At 36.1% G+C, this 17492-nt stretch overlaps 1 protein-coding gene across 2 annotated transcripts in view; it reads left to right on the forward strand.

Moving 5' to 3' along the window:
- LOC126781350 (fibronectin type-III domain-containing protein 3a) overlaps nucleotides 1-16573 on the forward strand; it is a 41752-nt gene extending 25179 nt beyond the window's left edge. Inside the window, exons 2-8 of one of the 2 annotated variants that reach the window (XM_050506297.1) lie at nucleotides 6710-6952; nucleotides 8166-8359; nucleotides 9502-9700; nucleotides 10305-10501; nucleotides 10831-10985; nucleotides 11072-13265; nucleotides 13666-16573. In XM_050506297.1, the coding sequence (XP_050362254.1) occupies nucleotides 6790-6952; nucleotides 8166-8359; nucleotides 9502-9700; nucleotides 10305-10501; nucleotides 10831-10985; nucleotides 11072-13265; nucleotides 13666-13947 (3384 nt within the window). In that variant the 5' untranslated portion in view covers nucleotides 6710-6789 and the 3' untranslated portion in view covers nucleotides 13948-16573. Of the gene's footprint in view, nucleotides 1-6709; nucleotides 6953-8165; nucleotides 8360-9019; nucleotides 9375-9501; nucleotides 9701-10304; nucleotides 10502-10830; nucleotides 10986-11071; nucleotides 13266-13665 lie in introns of those variants that run through there. The other variant, XM_050506298.1, reaches the window with a different exon arrangement.
- Nucleotides 16574-17492: the final 919 nt, after the last annotated feature.

Here is a 17492-nt window from a genome sequence, read left to right on the forward strand (position 1 = left end):
TTTTTTTTTTTTAATTTAGGGGTTCGAAAGAGTTATGATGGAAATATCAAAGCCAGAAATTATATTTATTATATATTATTCATGAGACATAAGGAAATAATCAGTGGGTATGTATACCTTCTGAACACTACGCGTAACTTTTAATAAGTACGACCTTTTGCACTAAAAGGCAATGATTATTATCCATTGATCTAGATATAAGATCATTCTGTCATCACGTCTGGACAATAGTTTACAGTACTTAAGTAAAATAAAATTTCAAATTAAGATAAGTGCATTAGAACCGGGAGCTTAGGATTTTCGGGAAAGACCTATCTATGTCCAGTAGTGTTGGCTTGGGTGATGTTAATGAAGTATATATAAATGAGATTCAACCTGATTGCAGAACATAGATCTATTAAAACTTTAGAATCAGAAGTTAGCCCGTAAATATACAAGAGTTGGGCAAAGATCTTGTCTCCTTAAACTAATCATAAGTTTGTTATAGCTATAAAAAAATCAAACAAACAAAAGAAAAAAAGGCGAAGGACAAAAGTCTGTGAAGATGAAAATATTAGAGATATAAATTAATTTAACTAGATTTCGTTAAATATTCCATTTTTTCACATTATATAATTTATCGTAGGTACCAACATCAACTAAAGTAAAAATATAAATTTTCTTACAAACGTACATAAATATTTGAAAACATATTACTAAATTTGACGTTGGTGTATCAAATATTTATAAAAGTAGTATAGAGAATATTATTAATAAAACTGCAGAATTCAATTTAAAATTATATTAATATTTCATCATGCTTTTTTCCATGAACGATGACGACATAGGGAACTTTATCTACAAAATAACATAGCATTTTTTCAATCTAGCGCAAGTAACAAGTTATTTTGAACTAGTTTTTGTCCGCGTTTTAGAAGGGTGGGGGCAGTGGTAAGTATAAAAAGTAACCTTGGTGTTCAAGCTTGCTTAATTCCAAAATTCATCAAAATTTGTTCAGTGATTTAGCCGTTGGTGTTAATGATATTAGTATACATAAACATCTATACATTACTTATTATTTGACTACCTCGTTGGTCTAGTGGTTTGATGTAAGGCCGCAGATTCGGAGATCCTGGGTTCAATTCCCAGGTCGGGCCAATAAAAAGTTATTGGGTTTTTCTATCTGAAAATTCTCAATGGCAGCCCGGAGTCTGGATGTTGGAAGTGTGTACACTCTCGTGCCTCGGGAAGCACGTAAAGCCGTTGGTCCTGCGCGTGAACTTCTTCCGGTCGTGTCGGATTGCCGTCCAATCCGATTATGAAAGTTAGGGAAAATAGAGTGCACCTGTGTTTGCGCACACACTTGTGCTCTATATTATCTCCCGCGCATTGGGCTAATCTCTCTTGAGATTGGCCGCCGTGGCCAAAATCGGTCTGGAGGGCATTATTATTATTCATCTAGTACACAAAATATTTATCGCCAATATATTTTTTTTAGTATTTTTTTCCGTAACATGGTCGTAAGTGCCTTTGTAGTAAAAAAGAAAATTATTTAAATATAAATAACCTGAAATACCATTAATGTGTCGCTATTTTTGATAGTAATTTTACCCTTCTATATTGATCAGGTTTATACAGATGTATTTGTGCAAGCTCGTCTGGGTAGGTACCACCCACTCATCAGATATTCTACCGCAAAACAGCAATACTTGATATTGTTGTGTTCCGGTTTGAAGGGTGAGTGAGCCAGTGTAATTACAGGCACAAGGGGCATAAAATCTTAGTTCCCAAGGTTGGTGGCGCATTGGCTGTAAGCGATGGTTGACATTTCTTACAATGCCAATGTCTAAGGGCGTTTGGTGACCACTTACCATCAGGTGGCCCATATACTCGTCCACCTTCCTAGTCTATAAAAAAAAAAAATATAACTAAAATACTATCTGTCATCATTTCTTTTGTCAGTGATACATGGAGCTTGTAACGAAATAAGTCACGCTTCATGAAGCACGGTAGCTTGTTCGTGTATAATGTTTCTTAACACTCGTATGGAACGTATTCTTCGATGCCGGCAGATGAAACTATAAGTTTAAGCCAAATATTAGCGTACACAAAAACTTTTATGATTTGTACCACATTATACAATTCGAGTTTTAGTTTTTTTTTTAATGTATAGGCTAGCGCTTGATTGTTATCACACTTGATGGAAAATGAAGATAGGTATGAGGTGGAGCTTGCTTGCCTAGAAGATGCCTATTCACTCTTGACTTGATTTAAATTATTTTATTTGTATATTGTTTCGCAGTTTGTTTTTCAAATTCTACATAAAAAATCCAAACAGAGGAATAAAAAATAATTTTCAGTGTACTTTGTTTGCGAGTAGCAAGCGAGAATTAAAATTATATTAATTTTTATTTCATTAATTTTACAAATTATGCAAAGGTACAAAACAAAAAGGCTTTCTACCATACCTCCTATCATCCAAACTTGGTGCAATTCACAAATACAATAAATGTTCACAAAAGACAGAACTCGCTGGTAACATCTGTATTCAAAAAAAACGATTGGCCAAATTACTATAAAATTATCTGATGTCTGTGAGTGGATACGTGTTTAATTACAGTAATCTTTTTAACGGCTGGGATGTTTGATATTAAAATTATTATAAAAGACTAATTATTAGTTAAGTTTAATTTTATTTCATTCTTTATATTACACAATAAACTAATTTAACACTGTTTCTAAAGCATAGGGGGCACAAATCCTTAATCATTGAGGAAATAGATAGCTATTAGAGTAACCAACCGTTAAATATATTATCGTTGTTTTGCAACATCCTTTTTTCTATAGAGCCCAGAGCCGGTATTCGTTTCGGCGTATCGTGCAGTAGGCCAGTTCGTTCAATCCTCACATTTGCTATGTAAATTAATTCTCGGAACGTCTCAAACGACGCGTTCAGATGATTTCCTTTTGCACTTCTCGACATTTGGAAATACCCGCATACCGGTTCTGTTTCGGTGTTTATAGGGATCAGGAATTACTAAATAAATTTTAAAATGTCTTTATATATAATAAGTAGCTGAAATAACTAATATGTATGGCTACAAATTAGACTATATTTACCGGACAGCCAAGAAACGATCTATCGGCAGTACCAATACATGTCTAATAATAATAATTTAGAAGGTGATTACTTAAGTAATCACCTTCAAAATTATTCTACAAGGTTGTGTCGTCTTCTTTTGAATGTCAAATCAATGATGACAGAAAGAGAGAAATTGGTGTTCAACTTTCATTGTCAAATACCAAATAAATAGGTGGAAATATTAGTTGAAATCGATATCAAGATATATCTACACCACGAAGATTATAATCTTTTAAAATTCTTCTATAACAAATACTTTCATAATTTAAGTGAATGGACGACTTAAATTCAAAGTTAAGCCCACGATTTAGGTAGTGTGAATATTTGGATACAGATAACTTTACCAGGGTTTTCCTTTTGTCGTCATATTTTCTTTTTTAATTATGCCATAAAGAGGTAGTAAACGGAAATAAATCTTTAGGTACTTATAGTAAAGCTCAGTAGTAGGTACCACCCACTCAACAGTTATTCTAACGCCAAACGTCAATCCTTTGTACTGCGGTGTTCCGGCTTAAAGGATAAGTGAGCCAGTGTAATTACAGGCACAAGGATCGTAACATCTTAGATTCCAAGGTTGGCGCGCATAGACTAGACGGTGTGATTCACTTCTATTAGATGGCCCATTTTCAGACAAACTTCTTGCAATATATTATAAAAAAAAACAACAATCACATTAACTATATTGATAAAGACATATAATTTAATATATTTTTACATATAACATATTATATTTTTTTTAACTTCGGCTTAATTGGAAACTAATTGTAATAAATAAAATAAATGTACATGAAATATTTGACACATATTAAAGTGATGAGGGTTTTTTTTTAAAAGTGTACCCCTAATTACGATTCCGAAGGGCCCTCCTCCTATTTACATAACAACGTGTATAAAATCCGGCGCGAACGCAAGCAGTCGCCACCTCCTCGTTTATTCAATTGAATATGATCGAGAGCGATGAATGATAGTCTTGAGAACACTTATATTCTTTATGCATTACATTGTAACAAACCGAATACCTTTACAAATATGCTCTTTAAGAAATAATGACGTCAATCCTTTTGGTATTTGATTAAATAAGATATACATTGTGAATATTAAATTGTACATAATTAATTTAAATAAATATGATGGTTTGAATGCGTATTTTTAATTTTAAAAGTTTATATACATAGTTTAAGTACACTTATGAATATTATGAAAATACAATTTGTAATTAACATTTTACTTTAATATATAATATTTTTAACAATAGAATTACAAAGATTATCACTTGAAAATATTTATTTCAAAGTATCTCTCTAAATATTACTACTGAAGTATATCCATACAAATTCCGAGAATGTTATGAGCACAACACGAGCTATATAGTTATCAACAAATGGTTTCGAGTTACAAGGGGAGTTCCCCACGTTCGAAGTTATTACTTTGCTCTTAAAGACCGCTTCATATTTCTGTAAATTGCTTATAAAATAATATAATCAAATAAAGCAGCATCGGCGAAGGTTTCGCTTTCATATTCCATCAATATAATTAATATTATAATTCAATATTTTAACCTCACTTCGGGTAATTTTCAACTTTCTTTTAATATAGACAATTAAATTATAGTTGATAAATTTAAATTATTTTATTGAGTAACTAATGTTCTTTGTGTAACTTGGAGTATCATTTTTAAAACGGAATATGTATTAAAATAGCAGCAACGGATTTTTTTTCCAAATCTTTCGACGTTAATTTTTTTTCAAAGATATCAGTCTATTTTAAATGACTTATTACATCAACGATCATAAAAACATAAATATGCTATTTTCCCTAACGCGTTAAGTCGAAGCGAATTGCTATTAGATAAATAAAGTCTTATTGACCGTCTCACTCTTATCGACTTTTTGTAACTATTTGTTAAATCTTCAGATAAGAAGGTAAATATGCTACAGTACCTTCTGTGATAATAATGCTGTATATCAATTTAACCTTTTGCACAATATGGATTTCCCAACATTAAATGATTCTAAATGCGATTCTATTTGTTAAATGCGCTCTGCATTTAACAAATCAACAAACACATGCTATTTTTTATGACGTCAAACCATCTCGGTATATCCCACCCAGATATTTTAGAAATTTGTTTATAAATATTACAATATGATAATGTTTATAGGCCATTATTTCTAGTTTATATTCCATACCCAATAGTCTATTAAAAATACTTTAGAGTTTGGCTCTATAGAGTATGTGAATGTTGAAAGCATTTTCAATACGAGCTAACATGAGTGGCGAATTCTCGTCGACAAGGTGTTCTAAACCACAATCACTGACACAGATAACGGGCGCATCCACGCAGAACTCGTGAGGCGCCATGACAGCACCCCATTTAAAAGGCAAATGCCGTCACGATGCGCTCACGCGGATGTTGATATCGATTTGACGAAGATTCTTGTGCAACTGCGCTGCACTATTGCCGTTGAGACGGTTAATGGGATTAAATATATAAAATTAAAAATACACACTTGTCATAAAATCTTTAAAAATGTTTATCGTACATACTATTAACTAAATGGTGTAACAGAACAATTTTAGCTTTTGTTTATATAATATTCCTTTATATAAAATTAATACAATGCGCTTAGTATTGTCAAGTGTTAAGTTTTTATTTATACCAATACACCAATTTACAATCATGAGCTAGCAGTAGAAGCAAATACCATTAAGGAAATTAAAAGCTACTAATAAGATCTCTTTATCGAATGAGTGCTTTACCTATTTGCATATAAGTTTTGACGTTGAACTACACGGTACTTAAAATATTTTCATGAATGACAGGTAAAAGTATTGCTCCAATATTATTTATCAATAACTATGTAGTTATTTTACCCATATGTGATAAATGTTACGTAAATTGTTAGAAAAATAATATGGCCAAGCCCGCATTGCTGATTTCTGTTAGGCAATACGAGACGCGAGGAAATAAGTAAGTGGAGCATACTTATATTTCATGATCGATTTTCTCAGAGATAATGTATCAAACATATTAGACCATAACGGTTAGTGACACTTGTCGCTGGTAACATAATAGTCCTGGATCAGACATTGTAGTAATTTTCCTTACATTATGTAGAATAAGATTATATTAAGATTACTTTATTATTATTTCAATAAATTTTATTTAATTTGTTTAAATATATTAAACAGTGTGTTATAACCGTATTGAGTTTTTGCTTTTCTTATTCAGTTACTAGCATATTTATATGCTTAATAAAGTTTGACACTGTTGTATTATAATATAATGTTGTCTGATGCAACTTCTAAGGGCTTTCTCATGGCTTCTGACTCTAAGCTGAAGAAGAAAATAACCCTTCCGACTTATATTGTAATTCTAAGGAACATATTATTTTAATGTTTGCTATTTGTCTAAGAAAAGTATAATGGCAGAGCTGACAGCGACTATGACTATCGTATGAAATATAAATTTAAAACGTTGTTTATGTTTAAATTTATACTTACTAATAGCATAAATAACTCATATTCGCAGGCTTGGCGCAGTTACAGTATTAAATGTAGTTTTAATGTTTATGAACTTTGTTTCAGTTTGACAAACGCACGACGGAGCCGCGGTCGCCACGGATGCGTCGCGGGCGGCAGCGTGCGATGCGCTGCTAGACGCTGCAATGGTGGGTGTGGGAGTGGCGGAGGGAGGCGGGGGTGGTGTGCCCGACGGCTACTACGGCGAGTACTACCCGTCGGAGGCATACTACGTACCGTCTGAAATATGCACGCATCCCCAGCAGCACCCTCAACATGCGCACGTGTGCGCCGTGCACACCGACTATGGTATGTAATTAAAGGTGTATGAAATAGTTAATGCATACTTTACGTTGTAATATTATTAAGATTCCCTTAGACAACCCTCTCGTCTCGCAAAAAACGAAACAGAAAACGACCGAAAAAATTGTATCTTTTTTAAATGTACCTATATTAACGTAAAATAATCTAATTTAAATTATATGACATTGATGAGCAACTGTTTTTTAAATAAACGTTTTGTATTTAAATATTGTAACGTATCTCTAATGTTACCATTTTCATGTCGATATTGTATTTTATTAAAATACAAAGCTTTAACATTGAAGAAATTTTGGTAAAACATAAATTTGGATGGATGTGATGCTATTGAACCAAGAGGGGAATGACTCCTGACGATTTTGTCTGCCATACCATCTTGAATATATTGAACCCTATACGCGTCTATAAAAGTCAGTCTATGGAGTGAAGGACCACACTTTCGTTTCTTATTAGTTTTCTTCTGTAACAGACGTTATTAGAGATTGTACTCTTATATTCAAGTCATTTATAACAATAATTGTAATCTAGTTGTGGTGAAATAATGTTTTGTAAACATCTAGGATGTTCGATCCAGCTAACAAAAACCAAAACTGTCAGATCAACAAGAAATGTAAATTACCTATCAAACAACTCTATTATTACAAAATTGAGCAATTAGGTAATTACAAAACTCGAGAAACAAAGGAATTATGACTGACAAGTAAAGAGGCCCTTTTACTTGCATAAAATAAGAGTATCAAGGTTATTTCGGAATTCTTGTAAATTTCTTAAACCTTTGCGGTCGGGTTGTGTGGCAAGCTTATTCGAAAATTATTCAAAACCACAAGCTTAAAGCGAATAATCCATAAAAAGCGGTTTCTGCGAATGCCCAAAACAAGTTCATTCATAATGCACTGTGTTACGAAGCGGAACGGCTGACGCGACGCTGATGTCAGTATTAGTGGCCGTTTATAAATCAAACTGGTTTTTTTTTCATTCGTTTTAAATCAATTGCAAATATATTCAAGACGGACATGGTAATTAAAAACTATAATTCTGAATTATGTGGTCACATTAGTAAGAATGGTAATTATTTCTTACCTCCAAAATGTCTATGGGCGGTGGTGACAACTTACCATCAGGTGGCCCATTTGCTTGTCCGTTGCGTTGCTAATTATTACAAATATTTATATATTTAGTTCAATATTTCATTATATTTTAGGTGGTATGCCAGTTGTCACCTCAGCGACGATGATGCCACCTATGTTGCCACCAGTATTGGATGAGGGCATGCGACACTATTTAGTGGCCCATCACGCGCCGCCGCATCCACATCACGGACCGCACCACCAGCCCCCTCATCATCAGCAGCCCCACCATCAACCACCACCACATCATCAACCACCGCATCACTATGTAAGTGTCTGTTTTTACTATTACTTGAGGGTTGGCTATTTTTAATCGTATAAATTATAATTTTGAAAATAGCGATCTATTCTAAGTGGTTCGAAGGTTTTTTTTAATAATCCATTAATTTATGTAAAGGTGAAAAACGTAAATTATTTTTAAATATTATAATATTTATTATGAAATATTTTACTTTCATTGCTCTGTACCACACATCGCTACATTTTTTTAGATATATTCCCTTAATTATTATTACACGATAGTTTGTTATAGTAGGCGATCGGTTAAATATTTTGATTGTAAACGGTTTCGTGAACACTACAATAATGTCACTTTGACAAACACGTACACACTGACATTTCATAGTGTCAGTATCAGTATAAATATTATTAAAGTGCGGATGACGCATTTTTGGTTATTAATTATTATTTATTTCATTATTTTGAAATGATAAGATATTAGAAAAACTAATAACTGATGAATGCATAAATAATGTGATTCGTTTTAAAATAATTGTGTGTACCTTTATTCAATCCAATGGTTTGTCAATTTTAAAAACGAAGTAAAAATATATATTTAGTACAGTATTACCGATGTTTATTTGTCGAAAAAACAAATCAATATAAAATTGGAATTTCAAATAATGTAAAAAATTGCGTCTGAATTGTACAAAGTATTATTCGACACCTATGCAAACGATTTCCGTCGACTTATCGATTGTTTTGCTTTTTCTGTAAATTCGAATGAGTACACGTGTACTACTTGAAAATATAAAATTACTCGACTATTTTGTGTGTCTTTATTTCTTACGTGTCGGAGACTTTTTATCATAGCCGTATAAAAATCACCTTATGATTGTATTGCATAGGAACGTTATCAGTCGAGTTCGTGGACGTGGCTAGTGACGTGTATATTGTTGATATGTTGGTTGTGTGTAAAGTTGGTAATAAATATAAGTTTAGTAAATAAAATGAGTGGTTCTAAACATAGTATGGAAGAAAATTCTTCAAAAGATACCTTTAAGGTACAGTGAGTGATCAATAAATATTATTAAATGTAATATGGTATATGTTAATATTTTGTGCAAGCTTAAACTACAGTATGTTTAAATTTATTGTATGATAACAAGTTTGTATTATTTAATATTCTAGGGCCCCACGAACGGTGCAGGTGGTCCACAACATTATTATGGTGGAGGATACCCAGCTCATTTTCACCCTGTGCCACCACACCATATGCAACATTCACCACCTCCACCGGTGTACCAAAAAGATGAACGAACCCAGCGTCAATACTCGAAACTAAAGCAAAAATTAGAACGTAAACATACTAACAGGAATAATGGCATGGGTAAGATATGTTATTTAAGTTTTATATTGACATACAAATTTATATTTATTGAGTGCATTAAATTTAAATGTTTTGCTTCTAATAGCTTTATTAAATATATTCTTATTTTACCTTTTTTTAATGAAGTGAGCAAATGTATTTTTAATCATAATTACTACTCTACTGGTGGTAGGGCTTTGAGCAAGCTTGTCCGGGTAGGTACCACCCACTCATCATATATTCTGCCGCAAAACAGCAGTACTTGGTATTTTTGTGTTCCGGTTTGAAGGGTGAGTGAGCCAGTGTAATTACAGGCACATGGGATATAACATCTTAGTTCCCAAGGTTGGTGGCGCTTTGGCGATGTAAGCGATGGTTAACATTTCTTAGAATGCCAATTTCTATGGGTGTTGGTGACCACTTACCATCAGGTGGCCCATATGCTCGTCCGCCTACCTATAAAATAAAAAAAATAAAAAAATTCCTACTGGGATAATTTTTCGCTTGGAACTCCTTTTGAACCCTGTTATTAAAATATATTTTATTATTTTTATAATAATATATTGTTTTAAATTTAAATTTAAAATATGAAATTAATTGTAACACAATAAAAATATTTGTATAGAGGTAAACTCTGGTGCCAGTACACCTTCGCTATCACCTCGGAAGGAGTTAAATGGCCGTAGCGGTGGCAGTGGCGGTGCATCTTCCGGCGCATGGTCCGAGGGTGAAGGTTCGTCGGCGGGAGCGTCTGTGCAGGGCGACGACGACAACGATACTCAAGCATTACTTGACTTGCTGTCAGCCACACGTACACCTCAGGTATATTTTAATTTATGCTTGCTAATAAATAACATTTAGGGTTTCAAGTAATCAAAACCAATTATTTTTTATTAACATCCTTATTAAAATGTTTATTAATAATAATAATATCTTTATTCTTTAGACAACAAGGCCCATACTTTTGGTACATGATAATTAAACATAACATTACATAATATACATTAATAATTAGAATCACACAAAAATAATAATAATAAAAATATATAAGAATTAAAAATGAGCCAATTATATGACATAAAAAAGAGCATTATTAGCTTGAATTATTTATATTTTTTTAGAATATTTTTTTGAATTAATATTATTTCCAGGTCAGTGATATGACCCCAACTAGTGCACTCGTGCAGTGGAACTCGCCACTACCTGAAGGCGTTACACTTCCCAACGTCGAGCTTACTTACGATCTCTTATTGGGTGACCGTGGCAGATATAAAGCTATATATAGTGGCTCGTCATTATCATGTCGGTTAGTATCTTACTAGTTTGTTCTGATTTTGTTAAGTAGACATATTCTGAATGTTATGTATTAATGGTTGATTTTTATATTTTAAGGGTTCGAGATCTGAGGCCTGGCTGTGAGTATTCAGTGTGCTTACAAATTCGAGCAGGCGAGATAACAGGTGCGGCGAGCGAAGCTGCTACTTTTCGCGCACCACCTGCGCCTCCTGACAGACCAAATCCTGCACGTGTCCAACAAAGGACGCGAACATCTGTCTTGTTAAGATGGTCCTCAGTTGCCGACAATGGAGCGAAAATAACACATTTTATTCTTGAGATGGATGCCGGCGAGGGATTCACGGAACTAAAGCGTCCACGAACTCCCCAGCATACAGTGAACAATCTACAACAACAAACACGTTATCGATTCCGTATCGCTGCTGTCAATGAATGTGGGCGAGGCGAGTGGAGTGAAGAAACTGTGGTCTGGACTGCCGGGCCACCGCCGCCCGCCCCCGCGCCACCAGTCCTGACGACTGCAGAGTCCACGACTCTCTCTCTAGCTTGGAAACGTGAGGCAGAAGAAGAATTCACCCTGCAAATGGACGACGTATCGCAGGGCCACGGATATTTAGTAGTCTACTCGGGTCCCGACTGTGAGTACGTTTGCGATAGACTTCGTCGAGCTAGCGATTATCGTTTCCGTTTAAGAAGCGAAACCGCCGATGGGATGGGACCCTGGTCATCGGAAGTCACCTACCGTACATTGCCCGAGCGGCCTGGGCCACCCGGCCGACCTGTCCCCCGCGGCAAGATCCATTCCCGTGCTTTTCGACTGAGGTGGGACCCTCCCACGGACGACGGAGGCACTACCGTCGAGTCTTACACTTTAGAAATAGACGGCGGCGAGGGCTACAGCTGCGCATATAGAGGTCCTGATCGCGAGGCGCACTGTGATCGGCTCCTACCCGGCACGCAGTATCGCGCTCGTGTACGCTGCTCGAACGTCGCCGGCGAGGGCGAGTGGTCGTCCAGCGAGACTGTGGTGACTGAAGCCACGTGTCCCAGTGCTTGTAGTCCCCCTGAAATGGCGAGCGCGCCACGCTCAACGCTAGTATCTGTACGTTGGCGAACGCCCGACTGTATCGGCGGAGCACCGCTAACTGAATATCGACTTGAACTTGCCGATACAGACGGCTTAGTGCGCTTAGTGCATGTTGGCCTGGAATCCGAATGTATAGTACGAGAACTGTTACCAGGTCGCGAATATCGCATGTGGGTAACGGCTTGTAACAGGGTAGGCGCCGGACCACCTTCAACGGCGTTGAGGTTCAAGACAGCACCGGCGCCACCTGATGCTCCTGAAGCGCCGAATGTCACTTTAGAGACTTCGCGTAGTGCCCATGTGGAATGGACGGCTCCCCCAAATAATGGTGCACCCATCTTAGATTTCCGCTTACAGATGAGCGCGACTAACGTGGACGATACCTTTATGGAAGTATATAGAGGCATGGACACCGTCTGTAACATAGGGAAATTGACACCATTTACACCTTATTTCTTCCGCGTTTGCGCAACTAACTCGGCGGGACGCGGCGCCTGGTCACCCGTAAAAGACGTTTTGACTCCGCGCGCTCCGCCCGCCGCGCCCGTCGGTTTACGTCACGAGGCCACCGTCGACTCGCTGCGTCTGCACTGGCGAATTCCTGCCGACCATGGAGCCGAGATTCTCCGTTATCGGATTGAAATCGACGACACCGCTTTCGAAACAGAAGGGCCGACGCCAGAACGGCTCGTAGAAGGGCTGTCGCCCGACACTATTTATCGAGTGCGTGTCGCGGCACTCAACGAGCTCGGCCTCGGCGATTGGTCCGAGGAGGCTCGTGCGGCGACACGACCCCGGCCACCCGCGCCACCCACAATCCGTTGCGCGCAGGCTGCTCACAACCATCTGCGTCTCGAGTGGGACGACGGCGTTCAGGGCGCGCAATATTGCGTCGAAATGCGACCCCCGGACGCACGTGAATTCCGGCCAGTCTATCGGGGATCGGCGCACTCGTGCAAGGTGAAAAAGCTGCGAGAGGCGACATCGTACTCGTTTCGGATACGAGCGAGCGACGAGCGCGGCGGGCGCGGCGCGTGGGGGCCCGCGGTGGCGGCGCGCACGGCGGCCGCGCCCCCGCCCGCGCCGCACGCGCCCGCCGTCGCGCTGCACGCGCCGCGCGCCGCGCTCGTCTCCTGGGACGCGGTCGACGACGCCGACTACGTGTTGCAGTATGCACGGGGCAAAGACACAATTTTCAAAGAGGTAAATAATATTTGTTATTTCTACCGAAGTCCCTGGTCCTATTGAGCACTGATATTTATTTACATATAAAAACGCAAGTAAACCCCTTACTCGCCCATGTCAACGTCCACAGCTGTCCAACGGTTACTTTTTGGGTACATTTGTAACTAATTGAAGTGAAGTTATTGAAGTTAGATTTTTTATTATTTTTATATTAAACTCTTATGTTTATTCCATAGTATATTTTCTTTGGTTCCTTATATCTAATTAAATAAGCAAAGTCAGCGTGATTCTCAAGTTAAATTCAATTACAGTCCAAAATGATTAATTTTTGGTGATTAGTTTTAGTCGCCAGTTGGAAAATATAATCTCATAAATTCCCTTACATTATTTATTTTAAAATCTACTTTAACATCTATAGATATACTCCGGTTCTGAAACCCACTACCAGCTGGAAGAGCTGGAGTACGGCGCAGAATACCAAGTTCGCGTGGGTGCCGTGCGCTGCGGCCTAGCCAGCGCGTGGTCGCCGACGGCACGCGTGGCCGTGCCTCCCGCCCCGGCGCCGGCCCGGCCGCGTCGCTCACGAGCCCCTCGCTCTCTGTCTCCGCGCCACACCGCGCTGCTGATAGCTGCCGGCTTCCTGGTGGTGGCCGTGCTGGTGGCGGTGCTGGTGCAGCGCCTGGTGGAGCCGCGCCCGTGACGCGAGCTGGCGGCGATGCGGCCGCGTGCTCTCGCCCGCCTGTGAGCGCGCCTCGCCGTCTCGCCGAGAGAGACCCCGACGACTCGTCCGGTTCGAGACAGTTACGAATAAGATTCAGAATACGCGAATTTGGCCCGGTAATCCGGCTGGATAGACCGAGGCGTTAGGAGTGCAATTATTCTTCTATTTCATAGCTCATTCGATGTGATTTTATAGTGTATTTGATGTCTCTGGTGCCCCGTATGTACCGCCCTGAGAAAATTATTTCTCCAAGCTTGCGTCGTTCGACTGACGGGTCGACGACGATCGAGTACCCCCGCCTACGTAATCGTTTTTTGTAGAATCCTCGCTTGACCACCCGTTATAAAAGCATCTAAAATATTTATATGTATATAGTAGATAATTAAATATAAAAAGTGTGTCGCCGCCATCAGATGACGGATGGCACGAGATAATGTGTCATTATCGCTTTATATTTATATTTTAATTTCAGTTTATGAAAATTATGACAAGAGAGAATTTATAATCATATCTGTTTCTTAAATTACGTAACCGACTGTATCTCTAACGGCCTAGTGACCACACCGATTACTATTTTGTATTCTCAACTTTGTAATATTTTTTAAGAAATACATTGTGGGACTGCCATTTTTAAAAGAAATGTATTTTTGGAAGTGTGACAAACATTCATACGAGTCTGTAAATTTTCACAGATCTTCACATCTAGTCTATGCTTTTAACATTTCCTTTTTACTATAATTACTAAAATAGCAGTAAAATTTTAAATATATATACATATATATATAAATAAAAGCAACTTTATTTATAGTGATACAAAGTGTACTTCCAATTAATATAATTAGTCTTCTTGGGTCCGTGTTTTCCAGACATTTGATATTTTTATAAGAATCAATCGGTCTGTTGCAAGTTTATATCATATTTAAGTATAGCAAGTTAGCAACCAAGGTGCTCTAATATAATTGTTCTGTTGAGAGGGACAAGGCCCCTTTTTTCTGCAACGAGTTTCCAGTGTGTGTACTGTGATCACTTCCTTATGCGAATGAGACTGATTTTGAAAATTAATGCTTCGTCTACATGATTGTTTCTAAATGCTGATGTTTATTTTGACAATGTTTTAATATTTTAATTATACATATTGCAAGCTTAAATCAAAGAAGGAAGTTTAGATCCTTTCAGTGATTAAAGCGTTGCTGCCATTGGTGTTTAAAAAATTAACGCCATTTTGTATTCTGCCGATAATGTTATTTAACTGTATAACGTACCTTCCAAGTTTTAATTGATGATAGTGTTATTTTTTTAAATAATAGAACATGACTTCTAATTGATGACATTATGTAATATAGAATAAATTGTTTATGAATTTAGAGATTATAAATTTATCGAGATTGTTACCACCCGGTGTATATTGATAAGGAATTCTCAAACTTTACCTTATATCTAAGAAATAACTGTTCCAAAAAAAAAAGAAAAAAAAAAGAATAGAATGATCCCATATTGGTGTTTGTTACTTTAATTAATCAATATATTAGGAAAATATTAATTGACATCAATCTAATTATATTTTTAAATAAATTAATTTCTCTATAGTTAAGCAGAGTATGTTTTAAATTGTATTCAATTATACGAATTATATAGTAGAAAGTGCATCGATGTTCTAAGTGTCATTATTCACATATAAATGTTTAAAATATTTGTGGATTAAAGTCATATTAATGTAATAATGACTTTGATTAATGGATTGTTATCATATAAACCTTATCGCATTCAATGTTGCTAGTTCAAGCTGTCAATGTTTATACTTTGTCAATGACATAAAGCTTATTTAATGCACGAATTTAAGCTTAAATGTTGGTAATACTAATATTCTGTGATCACCGTATTCTGTTTATATATATATATATATAAATATATATTCTTATTGTAATCATAGACATTCCTATGTTTGATATTTTTTTCAAAGCATAATTACATAACTTATCATAATTTTTGGTGCAGAAAAAGTTTCGTATCCAATTCATGTCAATGAAATAAATTTTAAATGAAATGTTGTAAGCACAGCTTGCAACATACATTTATAGGTGGAATGGTTAATATTTTGAAAGTTTTATAATTCTAATTGTGCAATTTATTTATTTTATGGCTTAATATAATATATTTATTTTTTAGAACTTATATAAATATTCTATAGTCGTATAAATGAAGGAATCGATGTTCCTAAATGTGTTAAACGTTTTGTAAGATAAACCAATTGCAAGCTAAATTGTGTACTACAGTAATGCATTCCAACTTTGTATTCCACTTTGTAAATAGGCCTAATAAACTCTATGAATTAATGTTGCTTTAATGTGGGAATGTAAATAAAACTTACGTTTATGAGCTTCTTTAAAGAGCCATCAAATCTGTATGCCAATGGAAATTATTACAGTGTTGAGACTAAACGTTTTTAAATTAATACATATGATTAATGGGGATAACATCTCATATTGTATTTGTGTTTGAATAAGTAACATATAGCTAAATGTATATGTTTATAATATAATATTTGATGATGTTATGTATACAATTTATTAAACATGGATATATCAATAAAATTATATTTTGTGTATGGTGAAAGTTTTAATTTCATTAACAAACCATAAAAAATAACTTGCAAGTCTATGATACATTCAGTTGTTCTAATAAAAATATTCATGGTCAGTATCATATGGAAACCAAATATGGTTTTTTATGAATGTTTTAATACAATTGTTTTACAATAAGAAGAGAGAAAAAAAGCTTAGGTACAATATTAAATTATTCAAAATTTCACTAAAGGTAATATATAAATGACGATCAATTGATTGATTGTACGAACAAGACTAGAAATGTTTTGTACTATGAGTATTTATTTACTTATCAACTATATCCACACACATAAAAAAAGTCGAGATGGCCCAGTGATTAGAACGCGTGAATCTTAACCGATGAACGTGGGTTCAAACCCGGGCAAGCACATCTGAAATTTTCATGTGCTTAATTTCTGTTTATAATTCATCTCGTGCTTTTCCGTGAAGGAAAACATCGTGAGGAAAACTGCGTGTGTAATTTCATTGAAACTATGCCACATGTGTATTTCACCAACCCGCATTGGACCAGCGTGGTGGAATAAGCTCCTAACCTTCTCCTCAAAAAGGGAGAGGGGGCCTTAGCCCTGCAGTGGGACATTTACAGGCTGTTACTTACTTACTTACTTTTATATCCACACAATACACATATTTTTGAAGCGAACAATTACATGTCAAATAAAAAGTACTCTTATAAATGACTAATAATAATTCTTAATCTGTACGTTTTTACACTATCTGTGGTTTAAAGAAATAACACTTATAATAATTATGATCAACTTTTGATTAAGTGTAGGGCTGCCACAAGTATAACACTTAAAAACGATTTACACAAATTAATATACATTTTACTAATAAATTAATTTCAAACTGGTATAATGAGGTATTCATTATAATAATTGATAAAATTTTCACCCCCCT

This window comes from Nymphalis io, chromosome 3 (assembly GCF_905147045.1).
Source record: "Nymphalis io chromosome 3, ilAglIoxx1.1, whole genome shotgun sequence".
Taxonomy (NCBI): domain Eukaryota; kingdom Metazoa; phylum Arthropoda; class Insecta; order Lepidoptera; family Nymphalidae; genus Nymphalis; species Nymphalis io.